The following is a 14,953-nucleotide window of genomic DNA, read 5'->3' as shown; positions in this document are numbered from 1 at the left end:
TTTCTTTAATCCGGAAGTATAACATTGTTTCTGTCCCCTCGACTGGGAAGTACTTCCAGGTTATAAGGCAAATAAACGTTCCTGTGCCTCCCTGCAGCGTCCCCTGGCGGTCCCCATGGTATCCAGCAGGGTTGTGAAAGGAGACTCCAAGGTCCATGATCCTCTGCTGGAACCCGGGACATCTCCACATTACAGGGAGGACTCCACCTGGCGGCTTGGTAGTATTGGCCGGAATAAGCTGCCGGCCATAGTCCACAGTAGATATATATATGTGTATGTATGTATGTGTATATGTATATATGTATATATATATATGTGTGTGTGTGTATGTATGTGTATATGTATATATGTATATGTGTGTGTGTGTATATGTATATATGTATATGTGTGTGTGTGTGTATATATATATATATATAAATATATATATATATATATATGACAGCAACACTCATAACAGTGACAAAACAATTATATTGACAATCATGTTACATTATTTTAGAAAAATGTTTCCTTTTCTTTTTCATAACTTCTTTAAACACACTACTTCTCCGCTGTGAAGCGCGGGTATTTTTCTAGTTAGTAATATAAAACTCAGAGGGAGAAGCGGCGAACATTCAATGCCAGCGTCCATTCAACGCCAGCGTTTTCTCTCCACTCCACTCCTCTCCAGTTCAGTTTTATTTAATCAAGTGTTAAATTTGGCCATTTTGTTGTGTTGTGCAGTATAATCCTTCAGCAATCAGTACCTCACACCCAGCAATGAGATGTGTGACTGTTTACAGTTCTCTTTAGTAGAAGCAAAAATTATGGATTATTTTTTGCAATTTTTTTCTATTTCTGATCTGAACCACCTTGTGTCCAAGCCACTGTTTTGTGCAGGTATGATTAGCTGTTCACCTTTTGGTCTTAGTTGGCCGCTCATAAGCCATGCATGGTTAAGTTCTGTGTCCACATGAAGCTGCTGGAGATGGGCAGTGTATTTACGACTTTATTTGTAGTTTCCCCAATTAGTTCTTTTTTGTTTTCATTAAACCTTTGGAATTCTTTCTTCTACTGCTGCTTAGGATATTGAACTGTGTTTTATATATTTTTTTCTCTCTTATGTGAATTCTTTGATGTCTCTGAAGACAGCTTCTTTGTAAAACTTTATGCAACATTCAAAATAGAAATACCGCTTCTATCTTGTGTGAGTTCTAATGTGTCTTTGAAGATAACTACTGAGAGAGAATTGTTTACCACATTCAAGGCAGCAATAGGGCTTCTCTCCTGTGTGAATAATTTGGTGGCACTGAAGATGGCTTTTCCGTGAAAACTGTTTGCCACAATCAGAACAGCAATACGGCTTCTTTCCTGTGTGAGTTGTAATATGTCTCTTGAGATAACGATGGCAAGAGAATTGTTTTCCACATTCAGAACAGCAATATGGCTTCTCCCCTGTGTGAATTCTTTGGTGGCTCTGAAGATAGCTTCTCCGTGAAAAATTTTGGCCACATTCAGAACAGCAATATGGCGTCTCTCCTTTGTGAGTTTTAATGTGTTTCTGAAGAGAACTACTGCCAGAAAATTGTTTTCCGCATTCAGGGCAGCAAACTGGCTTCTCTCCTGTGTGAATTCTTTGGTGGCTGTGAAGATACTTTCTCTGTGAAAACATTTTGCCACATTCAGAACACTCATACGGCTTCTCCCCTGTGTGAATTCTTTGGTGGCTCTGAAGATAGCTTTTCCATGAAAACTTTTTGCCACATTCATAGCAGCAATATGGCTTCTCTCCTGAGTGAATTTTCATGTGTATCAGGAGAGTATTACGGTGCGAAAATTGTTTCCCACATTCAGAACAGCAATATGGCTTCTCTCCCGAGTGAATTCTTTGGTGGCGCTGAAGATTCTGTCTCTGTAAAAACTGTTTGCCACATTCAGAACAGTAGTGAAGTTTGATTCCTGTATAAAGTTTAAAAGAAAAAAAAAAAAAGCTTAGTTTTTAATCTACTGCTATAATACTGACATTAACTTACAACATTAAATAGATGATGGTTTAATTTATGAAGACATTTTAATAAGCATAAGCAAACTTAAATAGCACATGAAAAGATACTCGACTTGAAAATGAAAAAATGAAGATAATCCAAAAAGTTTAAATAGTAAAATAAATGGATCACGAGATAGGCACAATCAGCAAGATAATTGTTGACTGTTTTACTACGTTACAGAATGGCATCATCATGTTGTTATCATATTCTTAAAATATTATATACAATTATAGATGCTTACATTCATTGGAGGTAGTAGGTGATAATCTTCACGATTATATTGGAGACTGCCACGTCAAACATGTGAAATGCACTTTTCTGAAACAGAATGTGTCTTAATATTTCTAAACAATTAGTCCAAAGCCAACTGTCTCCACAATGTGTTTTTTTTCTTGTCATTTGATTTTAAGAGGCAGAGAATAGCAAAGCAAAAATCTTTAAATATACAAAGAGAACAGAGTTAGAGATGCACGATATATCGGGAACTGTATTGTTATCGGCCGCTGTTCATTAAAAATGACGACATCGAAATCGGTCAGATGAGTACATTTTAACCAATACAGCCAACCAATATAATTCAGGCTTGTCAACACTGTACTGTCAGTTTACTAACTAATTAAATGTTGTTTTCATTGTTCAGCGAGGCAGACAAACACGCATGCAAGCGCAGCCCCTTACGCGCACCAAAAAAAACACACACTACGGGGTTTCCTAGTTTTGCTGACAGGAGCACTACGCGCGTTGTTTATTCACCGGGCGGGTATTGTTAGTAAAGCAGAATGTCAACCATGTGGTCATAATTTTTCTGTGAAAAAGGAAGAAAACAGAGTTGCTATCTGCTCTACCTGCAAAAATGAGATAATGTGAGGAGGCTGCAGAATTAAATCTTTCAATACCACAAATTTATCTGAAGAACCACCATAATGAATTCTACACGGAATGTCTAGCAGCTAATGCTACTAAAACTAAAGTTAAATCAGACGCTACCAGGCTCACTAGCGGTAGCCTCATATAGCAAACCCTTCAAAACATAAAGACGTTTCCTCAAGACAGCGCCAGAGCTAAAGGCATAACTACTAAAATAATAGAAATGATCACATTTGATGACCAGCCTTTTCCCCTAGTTGAGGACGAGGGATTTCGTTGGTTACTACATCATTTAGAACCTCGCTACATTTTTCCAAGCTGGCGATACTTTGCAGATGTCTCACTGCCTGCATTACTATATACGATGTGATTGCTACTCATATCCACGAGCTTTTAAGAAACAATGCCACCAGCATTAGGTTCACTACAGATATGTGGAGCTCAGAGGTCTGCCCCATGAGCATGTTGAGTCTAACAGCACACTGGATTGACGTAAATCTTGAGTCAAAAACAGTGGTGTTGCATGCTCAAGAGTTCTCCGGTTCTCATTCTGCAACTTTTATCGCACAAGCTTTCGATTCTAGGTTAGCGAAGTGGAACATTTCAAAAAGTAATGTGCACGTTGTGCTTCATGCCAAAGCTTGCAATATGGCAAAAGCTATGAAAGAAAGTGGCATTAAAAGTTTAAGCTGCATGGCTCACACTTTGCAGCTTGTAAATGAAGGCTTATTGAGCCAGAGAAGCATCTCTGACTATGTTGCCATTGGGGGGCGAATACTTACTCATTTTAAGCACTCAAAGCTTGCTATTTCACGGCTGAGAGAGATACAAACAGACTTTGGTACCCCAACAAGACTGCTTCAGCAGAACGTCCCTACTCGTTGGAACAGCACATATTATATGCTGAAAAGTCTTGTTGATCAAAAGTGCACTCTTACTGCGTATGGTGCTGAAAACGAGCTTCCTGCCTCTGTTACAGTGCATCAGTGGGGACTTGTAATCATGTTTTCCACTCTACTCGAACCATTCGAGCAACTTACTAAAGACATCAGCGTGCATTGTTCTACAATTGCGGACGTGATTTCGTCTGTTGAAGCGCTTATATGTCTGCGTAAAACGTGTGGCAAGACAGACTTTGGAGTTCAGAAGGCGAAAACCACACTTTTAGAGGCTGTCACAAAACGCTTCAGTAGTGCATTTCTCCAAGCCACTATACTATCTATCTACTGTCCTTGATCCACGGTACAAAGGTCAATTTTTATACCAAGATACCAAAAAACAAGTGCAAGAAGCACTTCAGAAACAACTGGTTGAGATGTCAGCTGGTGAAGGAGACAGTGAAAGCAACAGCAAACCACAAGAGAAGACATGTACTCAGAGAGATGTTGCTGGTCCATTGCTGGAGATGTATGCAGAAATTCTTGAAGAAAATTCGTATGTGGCTACAAAACCACACTTAAATGCTGCCGAGGTAAAATAACAATAATCATGCTAATTAGGTTGACCAGACGTCCCGAATGAAAAAAACAAAAAAAACACTGTTACGGCTTTAATTTAAAAAAAAAAACAAAAACCATACACTGCAGCTTCCAAATATCTAAATCAGTATCATCCTGCATTTACCGGAAACTTAGCACTGTGAGGCGGCTTGCTGGGACTGTGTATAACTTAAGAGTGCAAGGCAAACATACGCTGAGAAGAAAGGGAACACGTTAATGGCATCTACTCGCTTTTTCCGTCAGGTTTTTACACTTTACATTTGCCAGATAGCCTACAAAACTGTCATTGCAGCGGCGCAGTTTGTGGGTTTTTTTCCATTGTAGATAGTCGAGTCGCTGTGGAAAATTAGTGGAGGAATTTAATTTAGTGGACACTTAGCAAAAAGGAGGAACATGTTCGCCTGCATGGTAGAATGCGGCTTCAAGATTTGTACTTTGTGAAAGATGCATCTCCTGTGTCTAAACTGTAAAAGATTTTAAGACAAGATTTATTCCAGTTTTAATGTAAGCATTACTTTAAGACAAAATCACCCTGAAATATACAGCAGTCTCTCACCATTTCAAGGCACACATGCGTTACAAAGTATTTCATTTTAGAACAGCTTGTGCTGCATCTCTTAAAAGTGCATCCGCATCACACTTTAGACAGAATGCCCTTTACATGACCCAAATCATTATACATCAAGCTTCAACATAACAAGTTTTTATTAATGGCGGTGGGTGGTACAGGCGGTTGTACCGTTCTTCTTCCACAAATCTGGTCAACCTAATAATGATTTCTTTTATTATAGTATAGGTAAACGTTTGTAAACTTTTTCTTTTCAGCTGAATAACTAACTATCTCATCAAGCCCCCTATCTCCAGAAATAACTGCACCCTCCAGTATTGGAAAAGCAATGCAGCCTGTTTCACAACTTTGGCCAAGGCAGCGATGGCACCTTGTACCAGTGCAGACACCGAACACCTTTAAGCTTTTTCAAATATAATAAATGAAAAGAGAAACAGGCTTGCTGGTGAAAAGGAAGAAATGCTTCTTTTTGTTAAGAAAAAAACTACCATTTGTACTTTTAAAGAAGCCAACTTAAGCTCAAGGTTACAGGCCTCATTGTACCCTTTATGTTAGTTTTATTTAAAGTACTAGACATTAAGCCCGTTACAATAACGGGCGCTAGAACAGTAGTGCATAAACATTAGTCTAGATTAAATTGCAAGGGACCTTGACCTCATTCTGTTTGTTGTCTTCATTTTTTTTTTTGTCAAAAATATTTTTGCAAGAAGCCTAAAGTAAAAGAATAATAAAAATAAAATAGAAACATATATGACAATACAGTAAGTGTACAACTTTAACAATCTGTGATCCACAATATCTGAAGAAGATATTTAGGAAAGATTTTCTATTTTTTACCTCATGAAATGTTTCTATAAAATTTCATTATAGACAACATTTCTTGTAAATAAATATTCTGTCCGAGTTTGGCAACAGTTTGCCTTGTTCAGGACCATCTACAACCTTGACAACAACATCTGGAAAACTTCTAACTCTTGATAATGCAACATATAACTGACCGTGGCTGAATACTGGTCCTGGCAAGTAAATGCCAACTTTTTGTAAGGTTTGCTCTTCTGAATCTTTCTCTTTTAGCGTTTTTCTGACGCTCATTTTCTTTTTCTTCAATCGATCTATTTGCTTGTATTTTTCTTTGTCTTTCAGCCTTTCTTTTGTTGATGTTTACTTGTTGAGCTGACCGTTCTTCCAGGAGATGTTGCTTATATAGGATTTGATTGTCTGTTTCTTTTGTCCTACTTGATGTGTCCTTTTTTTTTTTGGGGTGGCGTGTTGTTAGTAGATACGTCCGTAATATTTTCTCTTACAGTAATACTGGCTTGTATGTGGCTGTAATATGCGTCAGTGTATTTTGTGCCTTTAATTTTCTCTCGCAGTAATACTGGCTTTGATGTCCATAATATGACTTTAATTTTCTGTCACAACAGTGGGCAATCAGCAGAGTGTCCCCAGCAACTGATGTAATCAGCTTATAATCGTGCCAGTGGTGTCTCCCCAGCACGTACTGTGCAGTTCCCCAGCAAGTATTTTAATCTGTGGTGGCGTCCAGTGGATTATTGTATGTGTGGCGTATCCCCAGCAATGGATTTTATGTGCACGGTCGCGACTACCCAATCATCACTCTCCCCAGCAATGACATCCTTTATTTGATCATCATGCGCAGCCGCAGCTAGGCCATTCACCGAGTGCCCAGCTTCCAGTGTGTGTACGTCCACGGTGCGGTGCGCATGGGGGGGGCACGGTGCGGACCCACGCATGCGCGCTTCACCAGAAGACACACACACACAGACACCTGGATGCACACAGGGGTTTTATTAAAGAGGATTATACTGTATGTCTGATGACGGCAGAAAGGACATGCATTCATTTTTTTGCTAATATAACCAATGCCATGGTATGTAATGGCATGGTGTCTTGATGTGCTCAAGTTACTCAAAATGTGTATGTGAAGCAGATTTTGTTATATGACCTGCAGTATTTTTGTCTATAGAGATGGGCCAGATCTTGCTCTCCTTCCACCCTACCCCCTGCCCCCCCATAGCAAAGAGCAGCATACAATTCAGCAAGTTAATAAGTTAACCTCGGTTTCACGTGCTACTGTTGTTTCTAATACAGAATATATTTTCAGCATACCTAAAAAATTCATACCTGAAGTAAATAAAAAAATATATATCGACCATCGGTTATCGGTATTGGCAAAGATGGACGAAAACATATCGGTTATCTGTATCACCCAGAATTTCCATATCGGTGCATCACTAAGCTGAGTAAAACATGCATAAATAAAACACGCAGGTCACTAAAAAATCTCAGACACCCACAAAACACCTGACCTGAAACAGCAAACTGGACACTTCTGTCTTCATACCACCTGCGTCAGGGGCTTTGTTTATTGCAAATGGATTTAAAAATGCAATTAAGGGATTTAATTTCTTTAGCTAAAAAACAGGGACCTCCAGAAAAGCAGAATCATTTTGTGCGAGTTTTGGTAAATTAATAAAATTAATAAAATTAATACACACATTAATCACTTCGAAGATGGGGATTCAGCAGAACTTAAGGAAAAAAATATAAAATAAACCTTATTAATTTCCAAGCAGAAGTTAGTGATATTATCTATCTATCTGTATTATCACTGTATTTTTTCTCGACTCTAGACATAGACTGCACAGATGAGATTCGTTAGCCTCCAAGAGGCTAGTTTAGCACCAGAGAGATAGCAACGAGTGCACATGAAATAAATTCTCAACTCTGCACAAGATGATCATTTACCTTCTCTTTGATTAGTGGCATTTTGAGCTTCTGTAATGGATCAGAAAAAAAACAGGTGTATTTTCAAGATGATGCGGATAATTCTCAAGATTGTCAATATTACTGTATGCCAAGTGAGTTTTCTTCAACCAATCTCCATCAAACACATAACAAAACCTGCTTTCTGAAACACCTCCAGAACCTCAAACCTACAGAGGCAAAGCATAGTGAACTCGGCCCAAACCTCCATGTTTTTCACTAGTGGCAGAGGAGGACAGAGCCACACAGTAGCACCTTGAAGCAGCTCAATGAATGTCTTTTGTAACCAAAAGAAATGATTCTTGATAACAGACTGTATCAGCATAGCTCAAAGATAACAAATCAGCAACACTTGAATGATTGTAAGTAGAAGACCGCAACCTTACAATCCAAGAGAAGGCACTAAGATTAGACAAGAGAGAGGAAGACAAAGAACTGTAAATGAAATACGTTACAAGGTGCCAAACGAGTTCACTCCATGAGAGAGAGAGAGAGAGAGAGAGAGAGAGAGAGAGAGAGAGAGAGAGAGAGAGATAGATAATTATTAATCCCAAAGGGAGATTCACATAATCCAGCAGCAGTATACTGATAGAAAATACAATATTAGAGAGAAATAAAAATGCATGTAAAAGCAGACAATAACTTTGAATAATGTTAGCGACAAAAGTCTGTCACTGAAGCTGCTCTTCTGCCCGGAGATGACACTGTAAAGCGGATGCAGTGGATTCTCCATGATTGACAGGAGTTTGCTTAGCGCCCGTCGCTCTGCCACAGATGTCAAACTGTTCAGCTTCATTCCTACAATAGAGCCTGCCTTCCTAACAAGTTTGTCCAGGCGTAGTAGTAGTTAATGTAGACAGTTACCCCAGAATCCCACCCCTAAACTGTATATGCAAAAAAAAAAAAAAAAAGTCACGAGTGCAGAGCTTCCCATGTACATATACAAAGTACAGCGATAGCAAAAGTGCATTCTTGATCCAATGTAGAACAGTCATCATGATTTGAGTTTGCCTCTGATGTAGCACGTCTGTGAAAACAGCAGTGTCAAATGTGGGGATTGGGTAAGGGTTTTAGTTGGGATCGTGAATGTGGCCAAGAGAATAACAGAACAAAAAAAAAAAAAAAGCTAACCTTTACAAGTATCATAACTTACATCAGCTGTTACTATTTTAAAATAAAAACATACATTTGATTCCATTTAGTAAGTATTCATGCAGCTCACTTTTCAAAACGGACTCGTCTGGAATCGAACCCGATCTTGGACTATCAGTCAAGAGCTGATACCATTGCACCACCACATCACTCTGAGCAAATGCGTGTCAATATCACACTCTGACGTGGGTTGTTTTTCTGCAGTTATAATTTTGAATAAAAGCACATTTGTACTTTTTGTGAAACTGTTTCTTTGATATTTGGACTAAAGGCTTCACACATTATAAACTTCATGTCTACATTTTGTCAATTATGACTAAAACATGAAAAACGTTTCTTTTTTAATGATGTGTATACATATATTTATGTAGACACAGAACACACATGAAATGCATGTGTTCCAAATAACGATATAGTATTTATAAAAGGTGTCATTTTGCTTGACACTCACTCTCTACAACTCCAAGCAACTGACACACAGGTAAACAGACTTGAGCTGAGAAAACTGTGTGCCGGTGGTGGATGTGATAGCAGGCTGCTTGTTGCTTAGCCACAAATTTAGAAGACAATAAGAAGACGTGACGGAGAAGTGTGAATCATTTTAAGGTGGGATGGACCTACGAGTTTTTTCATAGGCTCTCGTAATTCTAGTGTTAACAGCACCAATGATATGTATTTGCACTAAACAAATTCAGCTGTGTAATCTCTTCCTATCGGCTAGGTGTTCTCACTTCTCAGTATCTTGGCCAAGCTTCACTCCATTATACCTGCTGTGCTGGAAGTCATTAACTGACTGCTGATGTACTACATACAGTGTTCGTACAGTGTGGGTGTACACACGTAACACATGACATGTTTCTGACAACGTAAAACTGCAATCAGCAGCCGTGTCCAGCTCTCCTAACTCAATCAAAGCACTTTACTGCACTCATATTATAATATGGAAATCTAGCAAGGCTGAAGCTGCCTTTGTTAAACATAAGCAGTGACATTTGAGGAAGAAAACCTGCACAGGTCACCCTTGCTGGGCATCCTGTTCTCCCTTTACATTAAGTAAAATAAGTACAGGCAGGAGCAAGTGTCAATCAATCTTCTTTTAATTTTTAAGTCTTCCAAGAGTAACACTCAAATCAGCAGAGCAGTAAAATGAAAGTGTTACAAGGAGGTATTCGTGCGGTGTTCTTTTGATTCCCTCCAAAGTCAGATCTTTAGTTCTTAGTAATAACACAAGTTCTAATACCATTGGTTACTCCTAGTTACTAACAGGACATGGCAGAACAGATACCCCTTAAAAGGTCACTATTAATCAACCTGGTGCACTTGGCCGGATGGCCGCTTGTCAGTTTCGTTATCCTTAAACGTTCCTGACCATAAGGTGCCAAAGTACACTGGCATTTTCAACTTATGTATGCTTATCCTGCACAGTCCACTCAATCACAAGTTCCCTGTTCCATTGTTATTATGACTTGTCAGCCACAGACAAGCCAAGCATTTTAAATGTCAAAGCAATCACATCCTAAAGAAAAGCACTTTTAACTTTATTTCATTTGTTGAAGCCTTAAAGTTACTGCAATACTAAATAATAAAACATACTTAACTGTCTTTTTCTCACTTGGTTAAAACTTTTTTGTCATAGTAAACACCAAATTATACCTCAGCTTTTAAGCATCAGCTCAGAAGAGTACAGACTCCAATAAACACAGTAAGTAATGTAGCTTTTTGTTATTGTCTTGTCAGCCCACGTACATTACATCCCAGGTGCACAACGGACCTGTAATGCAAATCCGACTTCAACACACTCCATTAATACACACGTCATGATTCCGTGGCTTCATCAACCCGCGGTTCATTTATTTTGAGGCCAAGTAGCTTTGACAGACGTGATGTTGCTGTACATGGTGAATTTGTTGATGGTGAAGTAACTTGCTGAACCCTCAGTGTTTCATGTGGCCTGAACTATTCATTGTAACAGCAATCATGTCATTACATGTGCCACATGACAGTGGCTACTCACTCAAACGGTTTTGCCACACACCTTTCCTGAACCCCAGAGCACAGAGGAGAGGCGCTGTAATTACATGTATGACCTGTCACTATCAGATGAAGAGCAAAGCCAGATATTCTTGAATGCAGGTGATGGGGTCTCAATGCTTCAGGAGGAAGAGGCTGATCTACCAGCCAATGAAGTTCTGCAGCATCCTGATTGCATATGTAGGAGATGAATTAGCAGACTCCATATGTGAATGGTTCAGAGTGGTGATTAAAAGGAGTGCTCACATATGAGTATTTAAAAAAGTGATTTTTTTTTTTTTATAAATCACAAAGTAAATTGTGTACAAAACTGTGCACGACAGGTTTTATAAATCTGATTTTTTGGGTGTGCACATTTTCCTGTTTAATTTTGCCATGCGCATATTTTCACGTTCAATTCTGTGCAGAGCGTTATAAAAGTCACCCCTGGTCTGGTGTATGGGTCTTTCAAAGGCCTATCACCCCATGCCACCATGTGTGGCTCCCCATTTCACAATGGTTTGGAGGTAAAAGAGCACAGCACATGAATGCTAACACCTCATGGTAGAATAATAGTAGGGGGCTTTATTGCTTCTGCAGGACCAGGAAAAGATGACATCATCAATGTAAACATTGAGTTAAAAATTATTATGAAGAAATATGAGAGAAGAATGTCAGATAGTGAAAGCTTGATAGAAAGTAGGTAATGGAAGAAGACAATGAGCAGAAAGAAAACACATCTACAAGAAAAAGGCTTAAACTGAACAAAACTGTTGTTACAGACTGGCAAATCAGAACACAGAGCTTTACCTTAAGTCAGCGGATCATTCAAGGAACCCCAGAGACATCAAGGAATTAAACACTCTGGAAAGGAGGAATGAAGTAAAACTGAAGGTTGGGCAGAAACTGCATCAAATGTGTGGTGGAGGTCATTGGAGATAAAGGAGAATCAAGCAAGTTGGTAAAGACAGGGGGTCACAAACTGGACAGTTCAGTTTTAAACAATGTATTCAGGAATGATGAGAAGTCTAACTGTCATTACCTAACATGATAGTGTTTGTGCATTTTTGGGGACTTATTTGAAGATCAGACCACACTGAGAAATTAGAGCTGACATTTCAAAGTTTTTCCTGCCACTGTACGTTAATTTAACACTTTAACTAAAGACGGGTTTAGAAAGTTTGCACGACGTTACAAACTATGATGGAAGAATAGACAATCCCTAAACTTGTAAAAATATAGTGAAATTGTGATTTATTCTGTGTTTAATATTGTTTGAAATTTCATCTAAGTTTCACTTTAAAAAGCACAAGACTGCACTTTCAGGCCCATAACCCTGACCCAAAGACATATGCTTATTTTTATTCTTCACTTACTTGTTTCAGATGACGACTTAGGTGGTAACTGACCTTCCTGTGTTCTAGGAGATGAAACATCTTCACTCGTCTTTCTGTCAGACTGTAATGATTCATATTTTACATTGATAGAAGACTCTGGAGAAGAAGAGTGTCTGCTATGAGAAGAGACTAACCCGGTCACTGCTCCATCTTGATGTCTAGAATGAAATTCATCTTCCTTAACAATCTCCATACTCCTATAGTTGTGCATCTCAGTGCTGATACACTCCTCTTCATCCTCCTCTTTAATATTTACTGACCCCAGTTCACTGTCCTCTTCCTTGATGTCCAGACTCTCTTGTTTGGGGTGGACAGTCTCCCACTCACAGTCCTCCTCCTTAACATTTATGGTCCACTCCTCCTTGATGTTCATGTCGGCCTCACATGTCTCCTCTTTCACATCCATTTAAACGTTGCAGTAAATGGCAGATTTGTCTTTCTCTCTGTGAAAAGAACAGGATTCAACTCAATTAAAACTGCATCATGCAGATCTAAACATATTTGATTTAATAACACCCTTTCAGTTAACGCTGACATCAAGTCAGAGAGTTCATAGCAAGGTGACGGTAACTCATCACTTTTCACATCAAATTACGTGAAAAATAAATTTGGCAATAAAAGGAGGGTCCATCAGGCTAGAAGAAGAAGCCCATATTTAACCGTTGTATGTCAACAGTTTTCACTACTCTGATTAAACATTTAGTATTATTGGGGTTCCAGAATTGTGTTATCAGTTGATGTCAAGGAAGGTTTATACAAGTTAGGCCTCAAGATTATGTTAAGAAACGGGGCAAATGAAGGAGGATGTAAAATAATGGATTTGGAGTTTGCAATCATAGGGCGATGTCACATTGGACAGCTTATTTTTTTTTCCTACAAGTGTTTTTTTGTTAGTTTTTCCTTTTCTACTTAGAGAGTCAAGGCTGGGGGGCTGTCAGAAGGCAGGGCCTGTTAAAGCCCACTGCGGCACTTCTTGTGTGATTTTGGGTTATACAAAAATAAATTGTATTGTATTGTATTATACTGCACTTCAAGGTGACAAGTACCCACTCTTCAGGACTAACACTGACTCATATATTGGTTCACTGACGTGTCATATGGTGCTGTACCAGCGTCAGCAGGCAATCAAAACTCAAAACTGACATCCCACAGTATCTGAAGAACTTATGTAGAAGTTGAAGTACTTCTTCATAAATTACACAAAAGCTTCCTTTCTTCACACGCTGTGCAGTCAGAGGGTGAACCCAATAGCGGCGTCGGGGTTTTCCCTGCATATGTTGCAGTATCAGGAGGATTTTTAACACAAGATGGTAAATGTTCAGGTCTAATCCATATTTTGTGAATCCAATGAAGGATGAGCCTCAAACCCCACAGGCTAAAAACACTCTGGACTGCCTGATAACTGCAACCCACCCCCAGGTAAACACATAAACTACAATCTAGCCTGCAGGTTGGCGTTAACCAGAAGCAAACAAACTTGAGTGTAACGTCATATTGAAGTCAATTAAGCACTACTACAAAACACAAGTTCAACGCCTCGGTTGCTCAGAGTGCATTCATTTAACGAAGATTTGAACGCCCATGTAGACAGGACTTTAGCAAGATGGAGGCAGTTGGCAGTGTGTCCCTGTGAAGCTGATCCCTTAATATCACATGCCCAACAAATGACTTCAATGAGCCTGTGACTGACTAAGATAAATTTAAACAGGTTTGATTTTGTTTTTAGTCTTAGGGACAGACTGTGTGCAGGAGAGCTGACAACCAGTGAATGTTCTCCTGAAGTAGAAGGTATTGCATGAAGTGAAGAGGAATAACAAACACGGGGAGGATGAAGGACACGAATCGTTGGTCTTCTTACTGAGAAACAGCAGTGATAACATTGGGCCACCTAATCACTACAATTAAATAACTACACACAAAAATTCAACAGTGGATCGATAGTGAGTGTGGTAAGCTATCAAAGTGGAGTTGGGTCACCATAGGCGGCCAGGTGGCACACACACCAAGTGAAGATATATCAAACGTAAATGTATAGCTTCTTTCTTGTGCATAACAAAAGAAATCATTTCAGTAACAACTGTTATTATGGGTGATGATTGCGGGTTTAGGGGTTTACATTTTTAAATATTAAGCAGGTGGAATGTGTTCTTATTTTGATTGTTAACATGGGGGTGGGGGGCTACATAATAAATGTGTTAGTGACTGGGATTGCGCCTCTGTAACAGGAAGATTGCTTAGGAATGAAACAGACTAGATAACCATCATATGTGTTTTAGGAAATGTTTTATTATTGTACTGTGCTGTGACTAAGAAACTTTTTCCTGATCACCTATATGGACCTTGAACAATGTGTTCACGGAGGAGGTATGCTGCTGGTAAAGGCAGGTGGTTTTTCGACAGCAGGTCCAGATGTGTTTATCCCGCTGTGTTTTGTTGTCTCAGCACTCAGGAGGATCTTTAATGCTGACCTTCGTAAAAATCACTAGGTTTTCTTTTCACCACAAAGATGCCTACAGTGGTTGCTGTTTCTGTTTATATGACAGTTGTAATTAGTTGTACAGCACGTACTTTTATTCACATTACAATTCACATATAGAGTACAGTAGATTTCAACTACGGAGCATGGATCACTTGATACATGCAATG

At 39.1% G+C, this 14,953-nt stretch overlaps 1 protein-coding gene across 2 annotated transcripts in view; it reads right to left on the bottom strand.

Moving 5' to 3' along the window:
- Window positions 1–661: 661 nt before the first annotated feature.
- LOC120533531 (zinc finger protein 501-like) overlaps window positions 662–14,953 on the bottom strand; it is a 41,816-nt gene continuing 27,524 nt past the window's right edge. For both annotated transcript variants that reach the window (XM_039760465.1, XM_039760466.1), the window contains exons 2-3: window positions 12,287–12,750; window positions 662–1,938 (exon numbers count right to left, since the gene is read on the bottom strand). In XM_039760465.1, the coding sequence (XP_039616399.1) occupies window positions 1,178–1,938; window positions 12,287–12,713 (1,188 nt within the window). In that variant the 5' untranslated portion in view covers window positions 12,714–12,750 and the 3' untranslated portion in view covers window positions 662–1,177. The remainder of the gene's footprint in view (window positions 1,939–12,286; window positions 12,751–14,953) is intronic.

Source organism: Polypterus senegalus, chromosome 8 (genome assembly GCF_016835505.1).
Source record: "Polypterus senegalus isolate Bchr_013 chromosome 8, ASM1683550v1, whole genome shotgun sequence".
In the NCBI taxonomy this organism is placed as follows: domain Eukaryota; kingdom Metazoa; phylum Chordata; class Cladistia; order Polypteriformes; family Polypteridae; genus Polypterus; species Polypterus senegalus.
This window is presented reverse-complemented; position numbering and strand designations above follow the sequence as displayed.